General features: G+C 44.5%; 1 protein-coding gene across 2 annotated transcripts in view; it reads left to right on the top strand.

The window, feature by feature from the left end:
* SYN3 (synapsin III) overlaps positions 1-14688 on the top strand; it is a 412466-nt gene that overhangs the window by 61504 nt on the left and 336274 nt on the right. Inside the window, exon 4 of one of the 2 annotated variants that reach the window (XM_027107477.1) lies at positions 3121-3123. The exons of the other annotated variant lie outside the window; for it this stretch is intronic. Coding sequence (XP_026963278.1) covers positions 3121-3123 — 3 coding nt within the window. The remainder of the gene's footprint in view (positions 1-3120; positions 3124-14688) is intronic. 2 annotated transcript variants of the gene reach the window in all.

The raw sequence follows: 14688 nt of genomic DNA, 5'->3' as shown, positions 1-14688 counted from the left end.
CCCCTACAGAAAAGCATCAAATCATGAAGGAACCCAGCAAGAGAGGAAGAAAGGACAAAGGAACTACAAACCAGCCAGAAAACAGTTAATAAAATGGCAATAGTACTTTAAATAACTATTTTAAATGTAAATGGATTAAATTTTTCAATTAAAAGACATAGAGTGGCTGAACGAATTGAAAGAAAAAAAGACCCAACAATATGCTGCTTAAAAGAGATTCACTTTAGCTTTAAATACACTCATAGGCTGAAAGTGAAGGGGTAGAAAAAGATATTCCATGCAAACAGAAACCAAACAGAGCAGGGGTAGCCATACTTATGTCAGACAAAATAGACTTTAAGTAAAAAACTGTAATAAGAGACAAAGAAGGATAGAAATTTTGTTATTCTCTTACTCACATTACCCTTGTCCACTCCTTGGCATCTCGTCCTGTTGAGCCCACCCCAGGCCAGCATGAGTGGACTCTGGGTCTGTGCTGGAAGCAGCAGGAAGTAGAGATTTCTCCCAGGTGCTGAGTGTGACTCAGGCTCATCTGGGGTACAGGATGTGTGTGTTGCTCTTCCTTAGAAATCTGTTGCTCAGACCTGAGATTCTACCTCTCTCTGAACCTCAGCTTCTTCATCTGTAAAAGGTAATTGTATTATTTTACATAGGTTTTGTAAGGATTCAATGACATATGTGAAAAGTTTGTTTATTCATTCCACAGATGTTTATTAAGGGCCTACTATGTTCCAGGTTCCATTCCAGATATTAAGGATTGTATCAGACAGGGGCTAGGCAGAAAACAGAAGTCATCCCCAAGTGGTTTAAATAAAGAGATTTTAATAAAGGAATCACGGAGGGGTGTGTGGGGCTCAGGGAACATGAGGCATCCAATAACAACAGCAAGAAGCCATTATCATCATTAGGGGTGAAGGGACAAGGAAAGGAAGTAGAATTAATAGACTCAATCCAGAAGGTTTCACCTAGACTTGGGCAGGAGAGCCATGCAGTTGAAGCAATAGTTGTAGAAGAACTTAGCTACCTCCAAAGTCCTGCACTGAAGCAGGGTGGGCACTAGGAAGAAGTACCACCACCCTCCTTTCCCCCTGCCCTCCAGTCTCCTGCTGGGACCTCACTTTGGCCCAGTGAGCAAGAGAGCCCGATAGGTACTGTCCACAGAGTTCAGCCTCCTGGGGCTCAGAGCAGGGCAGAGAAGAATGGGGTGGGGGCAGGAGGGCCCCAAAAGAATAACTCTCATAGGAATCACCGGTAAACAAAACAGTCCACATCTCTGCTCAAGGCCAGATTCTACTAGTGCTTTGTATATGGCAAAGTATTACACATGAGTTGGTTAAATCATGGGTAATTGTAGTAATTAAACTGATAGTACCCCTTACTCTGGTTTCTGTCAAACACCCAAACTAAGTGTGGTCTGCCAGCCAGTTCGAGGTGCTCAAGAGCAACTCAGACAATCCAGGTTCTCAGTAAAGTTGTGTAATTCTATTTAGAGAGCAGAGCAGGGGCCATTCCAGGACATGTTAAGATTCATGCATTGTGGATGGCTGTTGCCATTCTGGGCCCAAATTCAAGCCTGGCTTCAGAATGGAGCAATAAAAAAGGGCAGCCGTGTCCATACAGCCAGATGGGATTCAAAATACAGGACAGGAGAAACCAAGAATGAAAAACACCCACGGAGGCAGATGTTAATGAGGTCCCAGCCTAATTACACAAGCCCTGCTCTCAGTGTCCAGCATTAGGCAACACTAAATTATAGGCACCCATTCAAACCACAGTGGCTGATAATGTGTCTCCGCTCATTAGAAGGTCAGACCTCAGAGAGGGTTGAAGAGAAGGAGCCAGAAAGCTTAAGTAACACAAGACCTTGAGGAAAGGCATTGAAGACTCTCAAAAACTACCCTTGGTACCCACCCCAGGATTACTGTTTCCAGGGGGGATATTTGGGGCAAGATGGAGATGTGTGGGCCTGTCCCAGAGGAGGAGTTATTTTACAAAATCTTAGATGTCCAGAGTTAGAAGAGTCCCTTAGAGTTTTCTGTGTGTCCTCATTTTACAGGTGGGCACATTGTGCCCCAGGTGGCAGGGAGGAAGATGACTTGTCCAAATCCTCCTAGCATGTTAGCTTTTGTGTCAGGATCAGCTCTCAATCCTGAACCTCTATCCTGAGAACTCTCAAACATCCCATCAAAGAATATTATAAAATCATGTTTATTTCACACATAATTGCTCAAAGTCTTCTGACCTTCCTGAACTTAGAATTTCAAATTCCAGATATTCATTCATTCAACAAATATTTATTGAGCAAATTCAGAGTGCCAGGCACCCACCAGCAAATCACAGAGAGCTCAGTTTCTACTCTCCCTTCGCGGCGCCTGTGTCTGCTTGGAAAGGTGCTTCCTTTCATTCTCCTAAGTAGTTACACACACACTGAGCTTTTCCTACTTTCCTTTCTTTCATTCACTAAAGATGTGCCAGACATAGAGGATACAGTAGTGAACAAAATAGACAATACCCTTTGTGGAGCTGACATTTAAGCTACAGATACTGACAACAAATAAGAAAACAAATATGCAGTCTAATGGCAGGTCGTGAGAAAAGGTTGAAGCAAAAGATGAGATAGAGAGTGACTGGTATTTGAGGTGGGGTGATCAGGGAAGGCTTCTCTGAGGAGGTGACTTGAGTAGAAACCTAAATAATGTGAGCAGAGTGAGCACTGTGGACTTGGGAGAGGAGCTTCCCCCTCTCTCTCTTGACTTTGAGTGGATGTGCACACAGGTAAGGGGCAGCTTTGGGGCCAGAAGAGGCAAAGAAGGAATGCAGAGACCTCCCTTGACCTGGTGCACTCATGTCCCCTTCTCTACCTTCTTCCCTAAAGTTGAATTTGGCACCCCCTCCTCTGTGCCAAAAAGCATCTAGGACTTGCCAGGTAGGAGGGGTGGCTTCATGGCTGAAAGCCCACCTGCAGGGCCAGAGCAGACAACCTGGGGTGGGTCTCAGCTTTCCCTTCTGCAAGCTAGGAGGCCCTGGATTAGTCTTTCCACCTTCCTAGCTCTTGGTTTCCCCATTTGTAAAGTGGGAAGAAGTAACTTACCCGTGCTTCTGAGAATGATACGTATGAAGTAGGTAAGCAGTGTCTGGGGACAGTCCTTGCACCTGCTCTTCCTTTCTCTTGAAACACTCCGCAGATGTTACCATGTCACACCCTTTCAAATTTCTGATCAAATGCCACCTCCTTGGAGAGACGTTGCCAGACCATACTGTCCCCACACTCGAGCCCCAACTATACATTATTTTCCTTCAGGCAGTCATCACTGCCTGAAGCTATAGATAGGTAAATAGATGGATGATAGATGATTCATTGATCGATTGATCGATAGCTGCTAGATTAGGTACATAAATAAAATATATTAACGTAATATTATTATAATGTATAATATAAAATAATATATACAGATGATATGCTTTATGTAATTAGGTAATACATTAATATAACAATATTAATGTTATAATCAATGTATATTATATTAATTATATTATATTTTGATTATATAATGTAATTATTATATTACAGATATAGATAAGATGTGCTATTTATATAATTTATTTTATTGTATTATTTTCTAGAAGAGAAGACCGTGTAGGCAGGGACTTTGTTTTGCTCCCCCATATTCCCAGCCCCTAGAACAGGGCCTGTCATGTATCAGTTTCCCAATAATTATTTGTTCAATGAATGAAGGAATGAACCAACACAACCAGTGGCTCTGTGTTCTTGTTCTTACTGCTCTCCCTGCATTGTGATGGATTCAGGAGAACACTAATCATTATTTACTTCTCATGTCTCCCACTGGACTGGACCTTCCTAGAGGATCAGGTTAAGGACTGTTTTTCCAAGTTGTACCCCAAGCGCCTGGCTCAGTGCCGAAATCTTTGCTGAAGGCATTCAGGACTGGCCGACTCTTCAAATGAATAAGAATCCCACAACTTTGCAAAGTAAAAAGCTCACAACTGAGAGGACCCCAGCCAGCTTGCACCAGGCGTGGACTTGCTGACCAGCACACCGCCCACCGCCTTCTCTCCCTGGGAGGGGACGGGGTCTGGGAGGCCAGGGACAATGAGGCATTGAGGGTCCCAGCAGAGCAGCCTTGGTGGGGGAAGGCCCGATCTATCTCTTTGCCCAAGGCCTTTGCCCTCAGCACTGCAGGAGAAAGCAGAATCCCTGGGGACTTGCAGAGGTGGGGCGTGGGAACGGGAAGAAAGCAGCACAAGAAAGAGACAGTGAGAGCCTGTAAAGAAATGCCAGGCTCCGCTCCCCATGCGCCTCCAGCCAACAAGCCAGCAGCAGATCTGCCAGCTCCCCCAGGAGTGGGAGCAGAGCACTGACAGAGAAAAGCAGTGTGGCTCCTGCTTCCCAGGATCATAGAAATTGGGGATGGGAGAGACCTCAGAGGCCACCAGAGAGCCCCTGCCCGCCCCACACGCACCTTCCTTCCCACATGCTGTGGCTACTCCCAGGAATGGCTCCCGCACTGGGTCCCACTCTGCCATCCCGGGGCACCTGCTCCCAACCTGACGTGATCCACTGTGGGAGAAGTTGCCCGATGATTACTTCACCCTTTTGACTTTGGCGTCCTGTTTCTCATTCAGAAGCCATCACCTTTTACTAACAGGCTACCGGGTACCTGGGGACTTCTCAATGGCAGGTAATTTGATCCCCTTTTTGAAAGAAGTGAAGGAACATCTTCTGAGAAGGGTAATGCCTGGTCCAAGGTCACACAGAGAATGAGTAGGGGAGTGGGGTTCAAACTCCCATGACTTCATGTCACTTCCCTTCTACCTGGTCGGCACAGCTTGATGCTAGAAACAACACTAGCATTAGTGCTAGGTGATCCTGGGTTCGAATCTTGACTCCCCACTTACTATTTGTGTGACTGCACAAGTAACCTCATTCCCTGATTCCCATGTTCTTCAACTGTAAAATGGAAGTGTTGCCTACTTTAGGGCCGAAAGAGGAAGTCTGCTAATGCCTGAAACATAGTGGCTGCTCTCGAAATGTTCAGCCTGCCCCTTCCTCGCCCTCCCACCCCACGACTCCTTCTGCACACTCTTTCTTTCCTGGCCCCTGAGTGAGTCTGGTGGACGGGGGAGGGGAAGGAGAAGACTGTCTAGGCCCCCTTCCTCACCCCAGGCAACATGGAGGAGTGATCCATTTACAGTTTGCTCAATGTTTTCAGACTCTGTCTCTTCATTTAAGCATGTCCATCTGCTTCCGAAGGGCTGATTGACCCACCGGTTCAGTGACTTTCAACCTTTCCCACGAAGGCGAATAATTTAAGACACCCCCTCTCCCCCCCACCGGGCCTATTTATTAAAATACAGGTGCTTAGGCCCCATTACCAGAAAGTCTGGTTCCTGGATGGGGCCCAGGAATCTGCATGTTGTCAAACTCCACCTACAAGATTTCAAGACCAGGAGTCCAAGGACTTTGCTTTAAAATCCATTGCACAACTAGCCTACGAAGAAGAGCCACAGGCAGACAACTAAAACACAGAATGGAATGATACATTATTTGATCTTATTCTGTGTAGTTTTAAAGTAAATGTGGAAATATTAGCAACAGTCATATACAAAAATAAATTGAACTTGCTTGAAGAAGTTACAGGTTCAAAGTCTAGCTCTACTAGTTACTGACTACGGGGCTTTAGAACAGTGTTTCCTTTCTGAGTGTGTTTCCTCATTTGTACATGAGGATGGCAATTCTAACTTCACAGGACAGTGGATAGAATCAAAAGAGGTAATAGGTATGAGCATACTTGATAAATTATGAAGTAGTGTATAAACGTTAGATGTTATATTAAGACGAACAGTTTTCTCTGATATGTCTTCATTTTGCTAATGAAGAGTATTTCTGTGCTGTTAAGCCTATTTCCAGGCATTCTGGAATATATCCCTTTACCTTCTGTAGTGTTTGTCCTGATGGCAGTGAAGTTTCTGAAAAGGAAGTCAACCCTTGGACAGTCAACCCTTCATTGAATGAGATAGCCTCAGAGATGGAACTGGAGCCATCCTCTCTAGGTGATACAGGGACTCCAGACCCCTGAGTTCCTCCCGATGATGATGATGATGATGTGTGTGTGTAAAACTTTTTCTCATATCAGCATTTTTTTGATTCTCCACTCCCATTCCTACCGTAGACCAAAATCACCTTTCTCCTTCACCTGGATTTCTGCAGTACCCTTCTCACTGGCCTCCTTGCCTCTGCCTCAGTTATCAATTGTTGTGTAACGAACCACCCCAAAACCTCATGGCTTAAAACCTCAATCATTTTATTTGCTTGCAGTCTGTGGGTCAGGAGTCTGGAGGGCTGGAACAGGCAGTTCTGCTGCTGCATGCCTTGTGGCTTGGCTGGGCTGGAAGGTCCTGTCACCTTCATGTCCATGTCTCTGGTGCCTTGGTGCTCCTCCATGTGGTCTCTCTTTCTCCACGTGGCTGTTGCACTTTCTCCCAGCAGTGTGGTCTCAGGATAGTGAGACTTCTCATACAGCAGCTGGTATTCAAGAGGACAAGTTACAAGAGGGATAGAAGGTGTAAATATCTTAAAGGCCAGAGTTAGGAGTTTCACAGCGTCACTTCTGCCACATGCTAGTGGTCAGAGACAAGCATAGGGGAAAACTAGATTTAAGGAGATCCCACTTGTTAATGAAAGGAGCAGCAAAGAATTCAAAGACACGTTAGTCCACCATGGCCCATTTCAATCCATTCTCTATACACAGCAGCCAGAGTGATTCTTCTGAAATTAAATCAGATGCCAAGCCCATGTTTAAAACCTGCCAAGGCGGACTTCCCTACTGACGCAGTGGTTAAGAATCCGCCTGCCAATTCAGGGGACACGGGTTCAAGCCCTGGTCCGGGAAGGTCCCACATGCCACGGAGCAACTAAGCCCATGCGCCACAACTATTGAGCCTGTGCTCCAGAGCCCATGAGTCGCAACTACTGAGCCCACATGCCATAACTATTGAAGCCCGCACCTAGAGCCCATGCTCCGCAACAAGAGAAGCCACTGCAATGAGAAGCCCGTGCACTGCAATGAAGAGTAGACCCCCCCCCCGCCCCGGCTCACCACAACTAGAGAAAGCCCACGCACAGCAACGAAGACCCAGCACAGCCAAAAATAAATTAATTAATTAAAAAAAACCCAAAAAACCTGCCAAGGGCTTCCCATCCCTCCTAGAGTGGAATTCACAGTCCTGACCGTGCTCGGTAGGCACCCTGTGGTCTAGACTTCCTCTGTCTCTCCAGCTTCGTCCCCATCAGCCACACCAGTCCTCCTATTCTGTGCCGTTCTTTAAACAGGTCAAGTGTATTCTCCCCTCCTCAGGGCCTTAGCGCTTGCTATTCTCTCAGCGTGGGAAACTTTTCTCCCAGATATGAACACAGCTCACCCCTTGTGACATTTTGGCCTTACTCAGGTGCTACCACTTCCTTCTCTGACCATCCTATCCGAAATAACCTCCCACATGGCTCTCTAAGCCCTCATCCTGCTTTATTTTTTAATTAACAGCAGTCATCACTGCTGCTATGTTTGTTTGTGTTCGTTGCCTATCTCCAGCACTAGAACATAAGCTCTTTGAGGGCAGGGAACTTGTCTGTTTTGCCAGTCACTACATCTCTAGTGTCTCGAATGGTGACTGGCATCATTTTGGTTGAACAAGTGACTAATTCTTATATCCTGCCTTTTGATTTATTTTCTGCATTTGTACCTATCTCCCCACCCCAGACTGGGAGGTCCTTGAGGGCAGAGGTCATGTTGTTTTCATCACTGCAACAAGCTGGCATCTAGTGTGGTACTTGATAACTGTGGGTTGGGTGCCAGGTTTGAGCCCCACCCCTGTTTAAAGCCCCAAGCTTGCTCTTTTAGAAGTTCCTGTTGTCCTTCTTTGTTCTGAAACATATATTGACTAAAAATGGTATGGCCTGTTACTATCCCCATATTACAGAAACAGAAACTGAGTCACAGAGTAGCTAAATAACTTGCCTAAGTAAGTGGAGCAGCCAGGGTTTAAACCCAGGAAGGCTCATTCAAAACCCATGGCCTTAAGGGCTCTACCATACTTCTTCCCACCGTGATTGGGTCCTTGGTCACAGCTCGTCTCTTGTGCCATTTCACGATGGTTCTGTGCTTATAAAACCTATTTCCTCAGTGAACTCAGGTTTGTATCCTTTGATTTTCTTTTAAACCAGCTCTGTCACTTATACGGGGCAAGTTGATGGTCCTTTCTGTGTTTCAGTTTCACCAGATACAAAGTAGAGATAATAATAGTTCCTAACCTGAGGTACAGTTGAAAGAATGAAAGGAACTAATTCACAAAAGGCACTTACGATAGGACCTGCCATGTAGTTAGCAGTCAGTGAGTTTTAGCTGTTATATTATGATTTATTTCCCCCAAAGCACAAAACACAGCTTTAGCCCTTGGCCATACACTCTGCTAAATCCTTTTGCGCCTGCCAATAGACACTGAGACTTTTTACCTGCTACAAAACACCATCGCAGGATGCCCACTATCCCCCCACAAAAAGCTCTGGATCCTGACATCGTTTGCCATTCTTCCCAGCATCATGCTCATTCTTTCACGTTCTGCCAGAGTGAACTGAACACCTGCCTTGTGCCAGGCTTTCTGTGAGGCACTTCCTATACCCTGTGTCACTTTATATTCTTGTTCCCGTATCACAGATGGAGAAACTGAAGCTCTCAGAGCTTATGTAACTTGTCCCAAAGGAACCCAGCACAACAATAGAAAAACCTAACTAGTCTTCTGCATTCTCCCCTGCTCGCCTCCAATCTATTCTCTATACCACAGCCAGACTGTTTTTCTCTCTTTTTTTAAAATTAATAGACTTTATATTTTTAGAGAGGTTTTAGGTTCACAGCAAAATTGAGAGGAAAGTACACAGAGTTCCCATGTGCCCCCTGTCCTCTGACACACACGGCCTCCCCCATTATCCACATCTCCCACCAGAGTGGTACCTGTATCCCGATTGACGAAGCTACACGGAAACATCGTTATCACCCAAAGTCCATAGTTTATGCTAGACTTCATTCTTGGTGTCATACATTCTGTGGGTTTTGACAAATATATAATGACACGTATCCACCATTATATTATCGTACGGGACAGTTTCACTGCCCTAATAATCCCCTGTGCTCTGTTTATTCATTCCTCCCTCCTCCATAACCCCTGGTGACCACTAATCTTTTTACTGTTTCTATAGTTTCGCCTTTTCTAGAATGTCATAAAGTTGGAATCACACAGTATGTACTCTCTTAAAGTGAGCTTTTTAAAACACTAATTTGATTGTGTCGTTTCATCAGTTAGAACCATTCAATACGTTCTTTATACTGTTAGACCAAAATCTTTACTGTGGCTTGTGTGGTCTGGCCCCACCCACCCTGCCAGCCTCCTTTTGCTGTCTCTGCATCAGCCACATCAACTCTTGATCAGTTCTTCAACCCTCACCTATTCTTTCCCGTCATAGGTTTCACATATTCTGTTCCATCTGCCTGGAAAGTTCTTTCCTCCCTATTTTACCTAGAAAACTCCTGCTTGTCCTTCAGATCTCAGCTCAAGTGTCACTCAGGGAAACCACTTAACCCTCCCCCATGATATTTACTGTGCCTGGTACTCAGTGGGCTTGGAGTCCGTCTTCATTGAATCAGTGAAGGCACTATGTATATAGCTGTTTAAGCACTTACTGTGTCTTAGGTACTGTGCTGGATACTTTACATTTATTATTTCTAATTCTTACATCCTCCTTGCATGATCAGTACATAAGCTATATTTTATAGGTGGGAAATTGAGGCTCAGAGAAGTTCAGTATCTTACCCAAAGTCCCACAGCTCATGAGGGGTGGAGTTGGCATTTGTATACAGCTCTGTCTGAATTTAAAGCTGTGTTCTTACAGCTATACCACACCCCCTGATTTTTTTTTAATGCTGGAGCCTGTGTTTGGGCCTCTGTTGGTGGCAGGGTACTGGGGCTTGCTGGGTGGGTGGGTGGCTACTCATTTCCAGGGGTCAGTAGTCAAGGCAAAGGTTGGTGCCATTTAATAATTTGCAGCAGCTGCTCTGCAGTTGGGCGATCACAGCATTTGTTCACCATATGATGGTTTGGCTCCCATTCAGCTCCCCAGAGAGAGCCATACAGCCATCTTTTATTGCCACCCTCCGTGCTGAGAGAAAGAAGCACAAAGAGATAAAGTGACTGTGTGGCTTGCACTTGCTTTGGGCAATCATGCAGAGCTTCCTGACCTCACAGCCTCCATGCTCCTTCCCCTCATCCCAGGCTCCCACAGGTATCAGGGCAAGGCTGAGACCAGTCTTTGTCTTACTCATGCAGCCACATCCATTCTCTCCCTGAGCTTCTCCACACCAAATGCTGAGGCAGGAGAAGAGTAAGGGTCGTTGTGTAAGGTTGTACAGCTTGTGGACTGCTCAGAGTCATGTATGGTGCCCTCCAGGTGGGGGCTAAAAGTCAGCCAGGTCTCTGCTCACCTGTGCTTTAGCTTGGGGCTGCTTCTGCCCTTTTTCTAGTAGAGACCATCAGTTAGCCCTGGGCTCTGGAGACCACAAACACCTTCTCTCTGCTTGGAATTTGCATTCGCTAGGATGTCCAGGCTCTAGACCCTGCTGACCCCAGAACTCCTGCAAGCATAAATCACTATAGTCATTGTTAACTACCCTTCCATCTAGGCTTGGAACTCCTTAAGCAAATTACTAGGACCAAGACCCTGCCCTCTAGGGTCAAGAACAAAGCAGTTCTGGCTGAGTGTTAAGACCACAGGCAGCACAGTTGAGCATACTTGGATTCAGGTCTTCCTTCCATCACCTACTAACTGTGTGACCTAGGGGCACTCACTTCACCTCTCTGAGCCTCAATTCTCTCATCTGTGAAACCGAGTGGTGCTTATAAAAATTAAATATAATAATTTATTCAGTCATGAGAAAAGTGGCTAACATCGGTTGCTTACTATGTGCCTGCCACTGTTCTAGGCACCTTTATGGAGAGTAATTGCTTTAATCCTGGGAACAATCTATTTTCCATATGAAGACTCTGAGGCACAGAAAGATTAACTAACTTGCCCACCGTCACACAGCTGCTAAATTGGTGAAGCTGGAATTTGAATTAGGGCTCTGAATCAGGGCTCGCTACTGACTCTCAAAGTAAAGCATGTAGAACTCAGTTCCAGCCCTGGCACAAAGAAAGTGCTCAACAAATAAAAGGCATTACTGTTATCAGCAGTAGCAGCTGCAGCTACCAGGATCAGAAGCTGCCAGCACATGAGATTTTATAGATCATATACTATGTCACGTGGTTCTCAAACCCTTTCCACAGAGCTACCTCCTGGTGTCTTTCAGATTGTTAGCAGGGCTTAGTGGGCAAGATTCCAGCTCCCCCTTTTCCCACTCCTGCCACCTTTACCCAGAGAACCAGTTCCACTTTCATCTATTTATATAGTAAAATTCCAAGTAAAATTTTGTTTGAGAAAGAATTCTGCTGCCAAGCAAGAGTTTTAAAATGTGGCCCAGACTAATCCATTTATCTTTAAATAAATGTGCCACAGAAGGAGCAAGTACCTTGCTCAGAGACACACAGCGAATGAGTTGGAGACTGTGCCAGGGCAGAGCTATTTCCTGATTCCCAGAGCAGTGGCTTTTTGCTCAGCCTCGTTCAAGGTCTTGTTTTTTCCCCTCAAGAGGCAACCGGGAGAATATATTTTGTTCACATTTCCCAGACCCCCTCATTCCATTGCGCTTTCTCCCGGTCTCCAAGCACACTGCCTATGTCTGCATCTGACCTGGCTGTACCCCTTCATGCAAATGCTGACAGGTGCCCCCAATCCCAGGCAGACCGACCCCAGCACCACCCTGCTTCACAAAGGCAAGTCGGGGAGGCTGGCCTCGCACTGCTGGCTCCATCTCTCACTGTGCTGGTCAGACCTGAGCTCAGAGAGGAGGGAGAGCTGACCGGTTCGCAGTGTTAATGGGGTACATTTGAGAAATGCTAAACCAACAGTACTTGGAAATTCAGGCCAGCAGCCAAGTATAGAGCCAGCCAAGTTTCAGCTGGGGTGGGAGGGGGTGGTTACTTTGAGGCCGATTTAGTGTCTTTTAAATACTGGATGAAGACATTGTTTATTCAAGACTTTGGGAGCACAAAGATAAAACATGCATAATGGATTTGGGGTCTTTCAGCAGACAGCTCTCCTGAACTGTCTCCATCATCATAATAAAGAATTGGGGCCATCCACTGAGGCCTGTTGTGTTCCGGGGAGCTTTGTATGGCTCTTCTCCCTTCAGTGAACTGTATGGCACAGGTTAGGAAGCTGAGGTTCAGAGAGGTGAAGAAACGGGCTCAGAGGCACAGAGCTGATGGAGGAGAAGGAACCAGAATTTAACCAGGGTTCTCCAACTCCCAAATCCTCATTCTTTTGATTTAGACCAAGTCTTAAGGCTTAGGACCCTGACCTCTAGGGTCAAGGGCAAAGCAGTTTAGTCTGGGTGTTGAGACTAACCCTTGGATTTATTTATTTATTTTTTAAATTTAAATATTAATTTATTTATTTTAAAAATATTTTTATTGGAGTATAATTGCTTTACAATGTTGTGTTAGTTTCTGCTTTATAACAAAGTGAGTCAGCTATATGTATACATATATCCCTATATTCCCTCCCTCTTGCGTCTCCCTCCCACCCTCCCTATCCCACCCCTCTAGGTGGTCACAAAGCACCTAGCTGATCTCCCTGTGCTATGCGGCTGCTTCCCACTAGCTATCTATTTTACGTTTGGTAGTTTATATATGTCAGTGCTACTCTCTAACTTCGTCCCAGCTTACCCTTCCCCATCCCCGTGTCCTCAAGTCCATTCTCTACGTTTGCCTCCTGTCCTGCCCCTAGGTTCATCAGAACCATTTTTTTTTAGATTCCATATATATGTGTTAGTATATGGTATTTGTTTTTCTCTTTCTGACTTACTTCACGCTGTATGACAGACTCTAGGTCCATTCACCTCACTACAAGTAACTCAATTTCGTTTCTTTTTATGGCTGAGGAATATTCCATTGTATATATGTGCCACATCTTTATTCATCTGTTGGTGGACACGTAGATTGCTTCCATGTCCTGGCTATTGTAAATAGAGCTGCAATGAACATTGTGGTACATGTCTTTTTGGAATTATGGTTTTCTCAAGGTATATGCCCAGTAGTGGGATTGCTGGCTCATATGGTAGTTCTATTTTTAGTTTTTTAAGGAGCCTCCTTACTGTTCTCCATAGTGGTTGTATCAATTTACATTCCCACCAACAGTGCAAGAGGGTTCCCTTTTCTCCACACCCTCTCCAGCATTTATTATTTGTAGATTTTTTGATGGTGGTCATTCTGACCGGTGTAAGGTGATCCCTCATTGTGGTTTTGATTTGCATTTCTCTAATGATTAGTGATGTTGAGCACCCTTTCATGTGTTTGTTGGCAATCTGTATATCTTCTTTGGAGAAATGTCTGTTTAGGTCTTCCACCCATTTTTGGATTGTGTTGTTCTTTTTTTGATATTAAGCTGCATGAGCTGCTTGTATATTTTGGAGATTAATCCTTTGTCAGTTGCTTCATTTGCAAATATTTTCTCCCATTCTGAGGCTTGTCTTTTCGTCTTATTTATGGTTTCCTTTGCTGTGCAAAAGTTTCATTAGGTCCCATCTGTTTATTTTTGTTTTTATTTATATTTCTCTAGGAGGTAGGTCAAAAAGGATCTTGCTGTGATTTATGTCATAGAGTGTTCTGCCTATGTTTTCCTCTAAGAGTTTTATAGCGTCTGGCCTTACATTTAGATCTTTAATCCATTTTGAGTTTATTTTTGTGTATGGTGTTAGGAAGTGTTCCAATTTCACTCTTTTACATGTAGCTGTCCAGTTTTCCCAGCATCACTTATTGAAGAGGCTGTCTTTCCTCCATTGTATATTCTTGCCTCCTTTATCAAAAATAAGGTGACCATAGGGGTGTGGGTTTATCTCTGAGCTTTCTATCCTGTTCCATTGATCTATATTTCTGTTTCTGTGCAAGTACCATACTGTCTTGATTACTGTAGCTTTGTAGTATAGTCTGAAGTCAGGGAGCCTGATTCCTCCAGCTCCATTTTTCTTTCTCAAGATTGCTTTGGCTATTTGGGGTCTTGTGTGTTTCCATACAAATTGTGAAATTTTTTGTTCTAGTTCTGTGAAAAATGCCATTGGTAGTTTGATAGGGATTGCATTGAATCTGTAGATTGCTTTGACTAGTACAGTCATTTTCAGAATATTGATTCTTCCAATCCAAGAACATGGTATATCTCTCCATCTGTTTGTATCGTCTTTAATTTCTTTCATCAGTGTCTTATAGTTTTATGCATACAGGTCTTTTGTCTCCTTAAGTAGGTTTATTCCTAGGTATTTTATTTTTGTTGCAATGGTAAATGGGAGTATTTCCTTAATTTCTCTTTCAGATTTTTTGTCGTTAGTGTATAGGAATGCAAGAAATTTCTGTGCATTAATTTTGTATCCTGCTACTTTACCAGATTCATTGATTACCTCTAGTAGTTTTCTGGTAGCATCTTTAGGATTTTCTATGTATAGCATCATGTCATCTGCAAACAGTGACAGTTTT

This window comes from Aethalodelphis obliquidens, unplaced genomic scaffold (genome assembly GCF_003676395.1).
Source record: "Aethalodelphis obliquidens isolate GAN/ISIS:26980383/991018 unplaced genomic scaffold, ASM367639v1 scaffold8, whole genome shotgun sequence".
NCBI lineage: Eukaryota > Metazoa > Chordata > Mammalia > Artiodactyla > Delphinidae > Aethalodelphis > Aethalodelphis obliquidens.
Note: the sequence above shows the minus strand (reverse complement) of the source record. Positions and strands in the feature narration are given on the sequence as shown.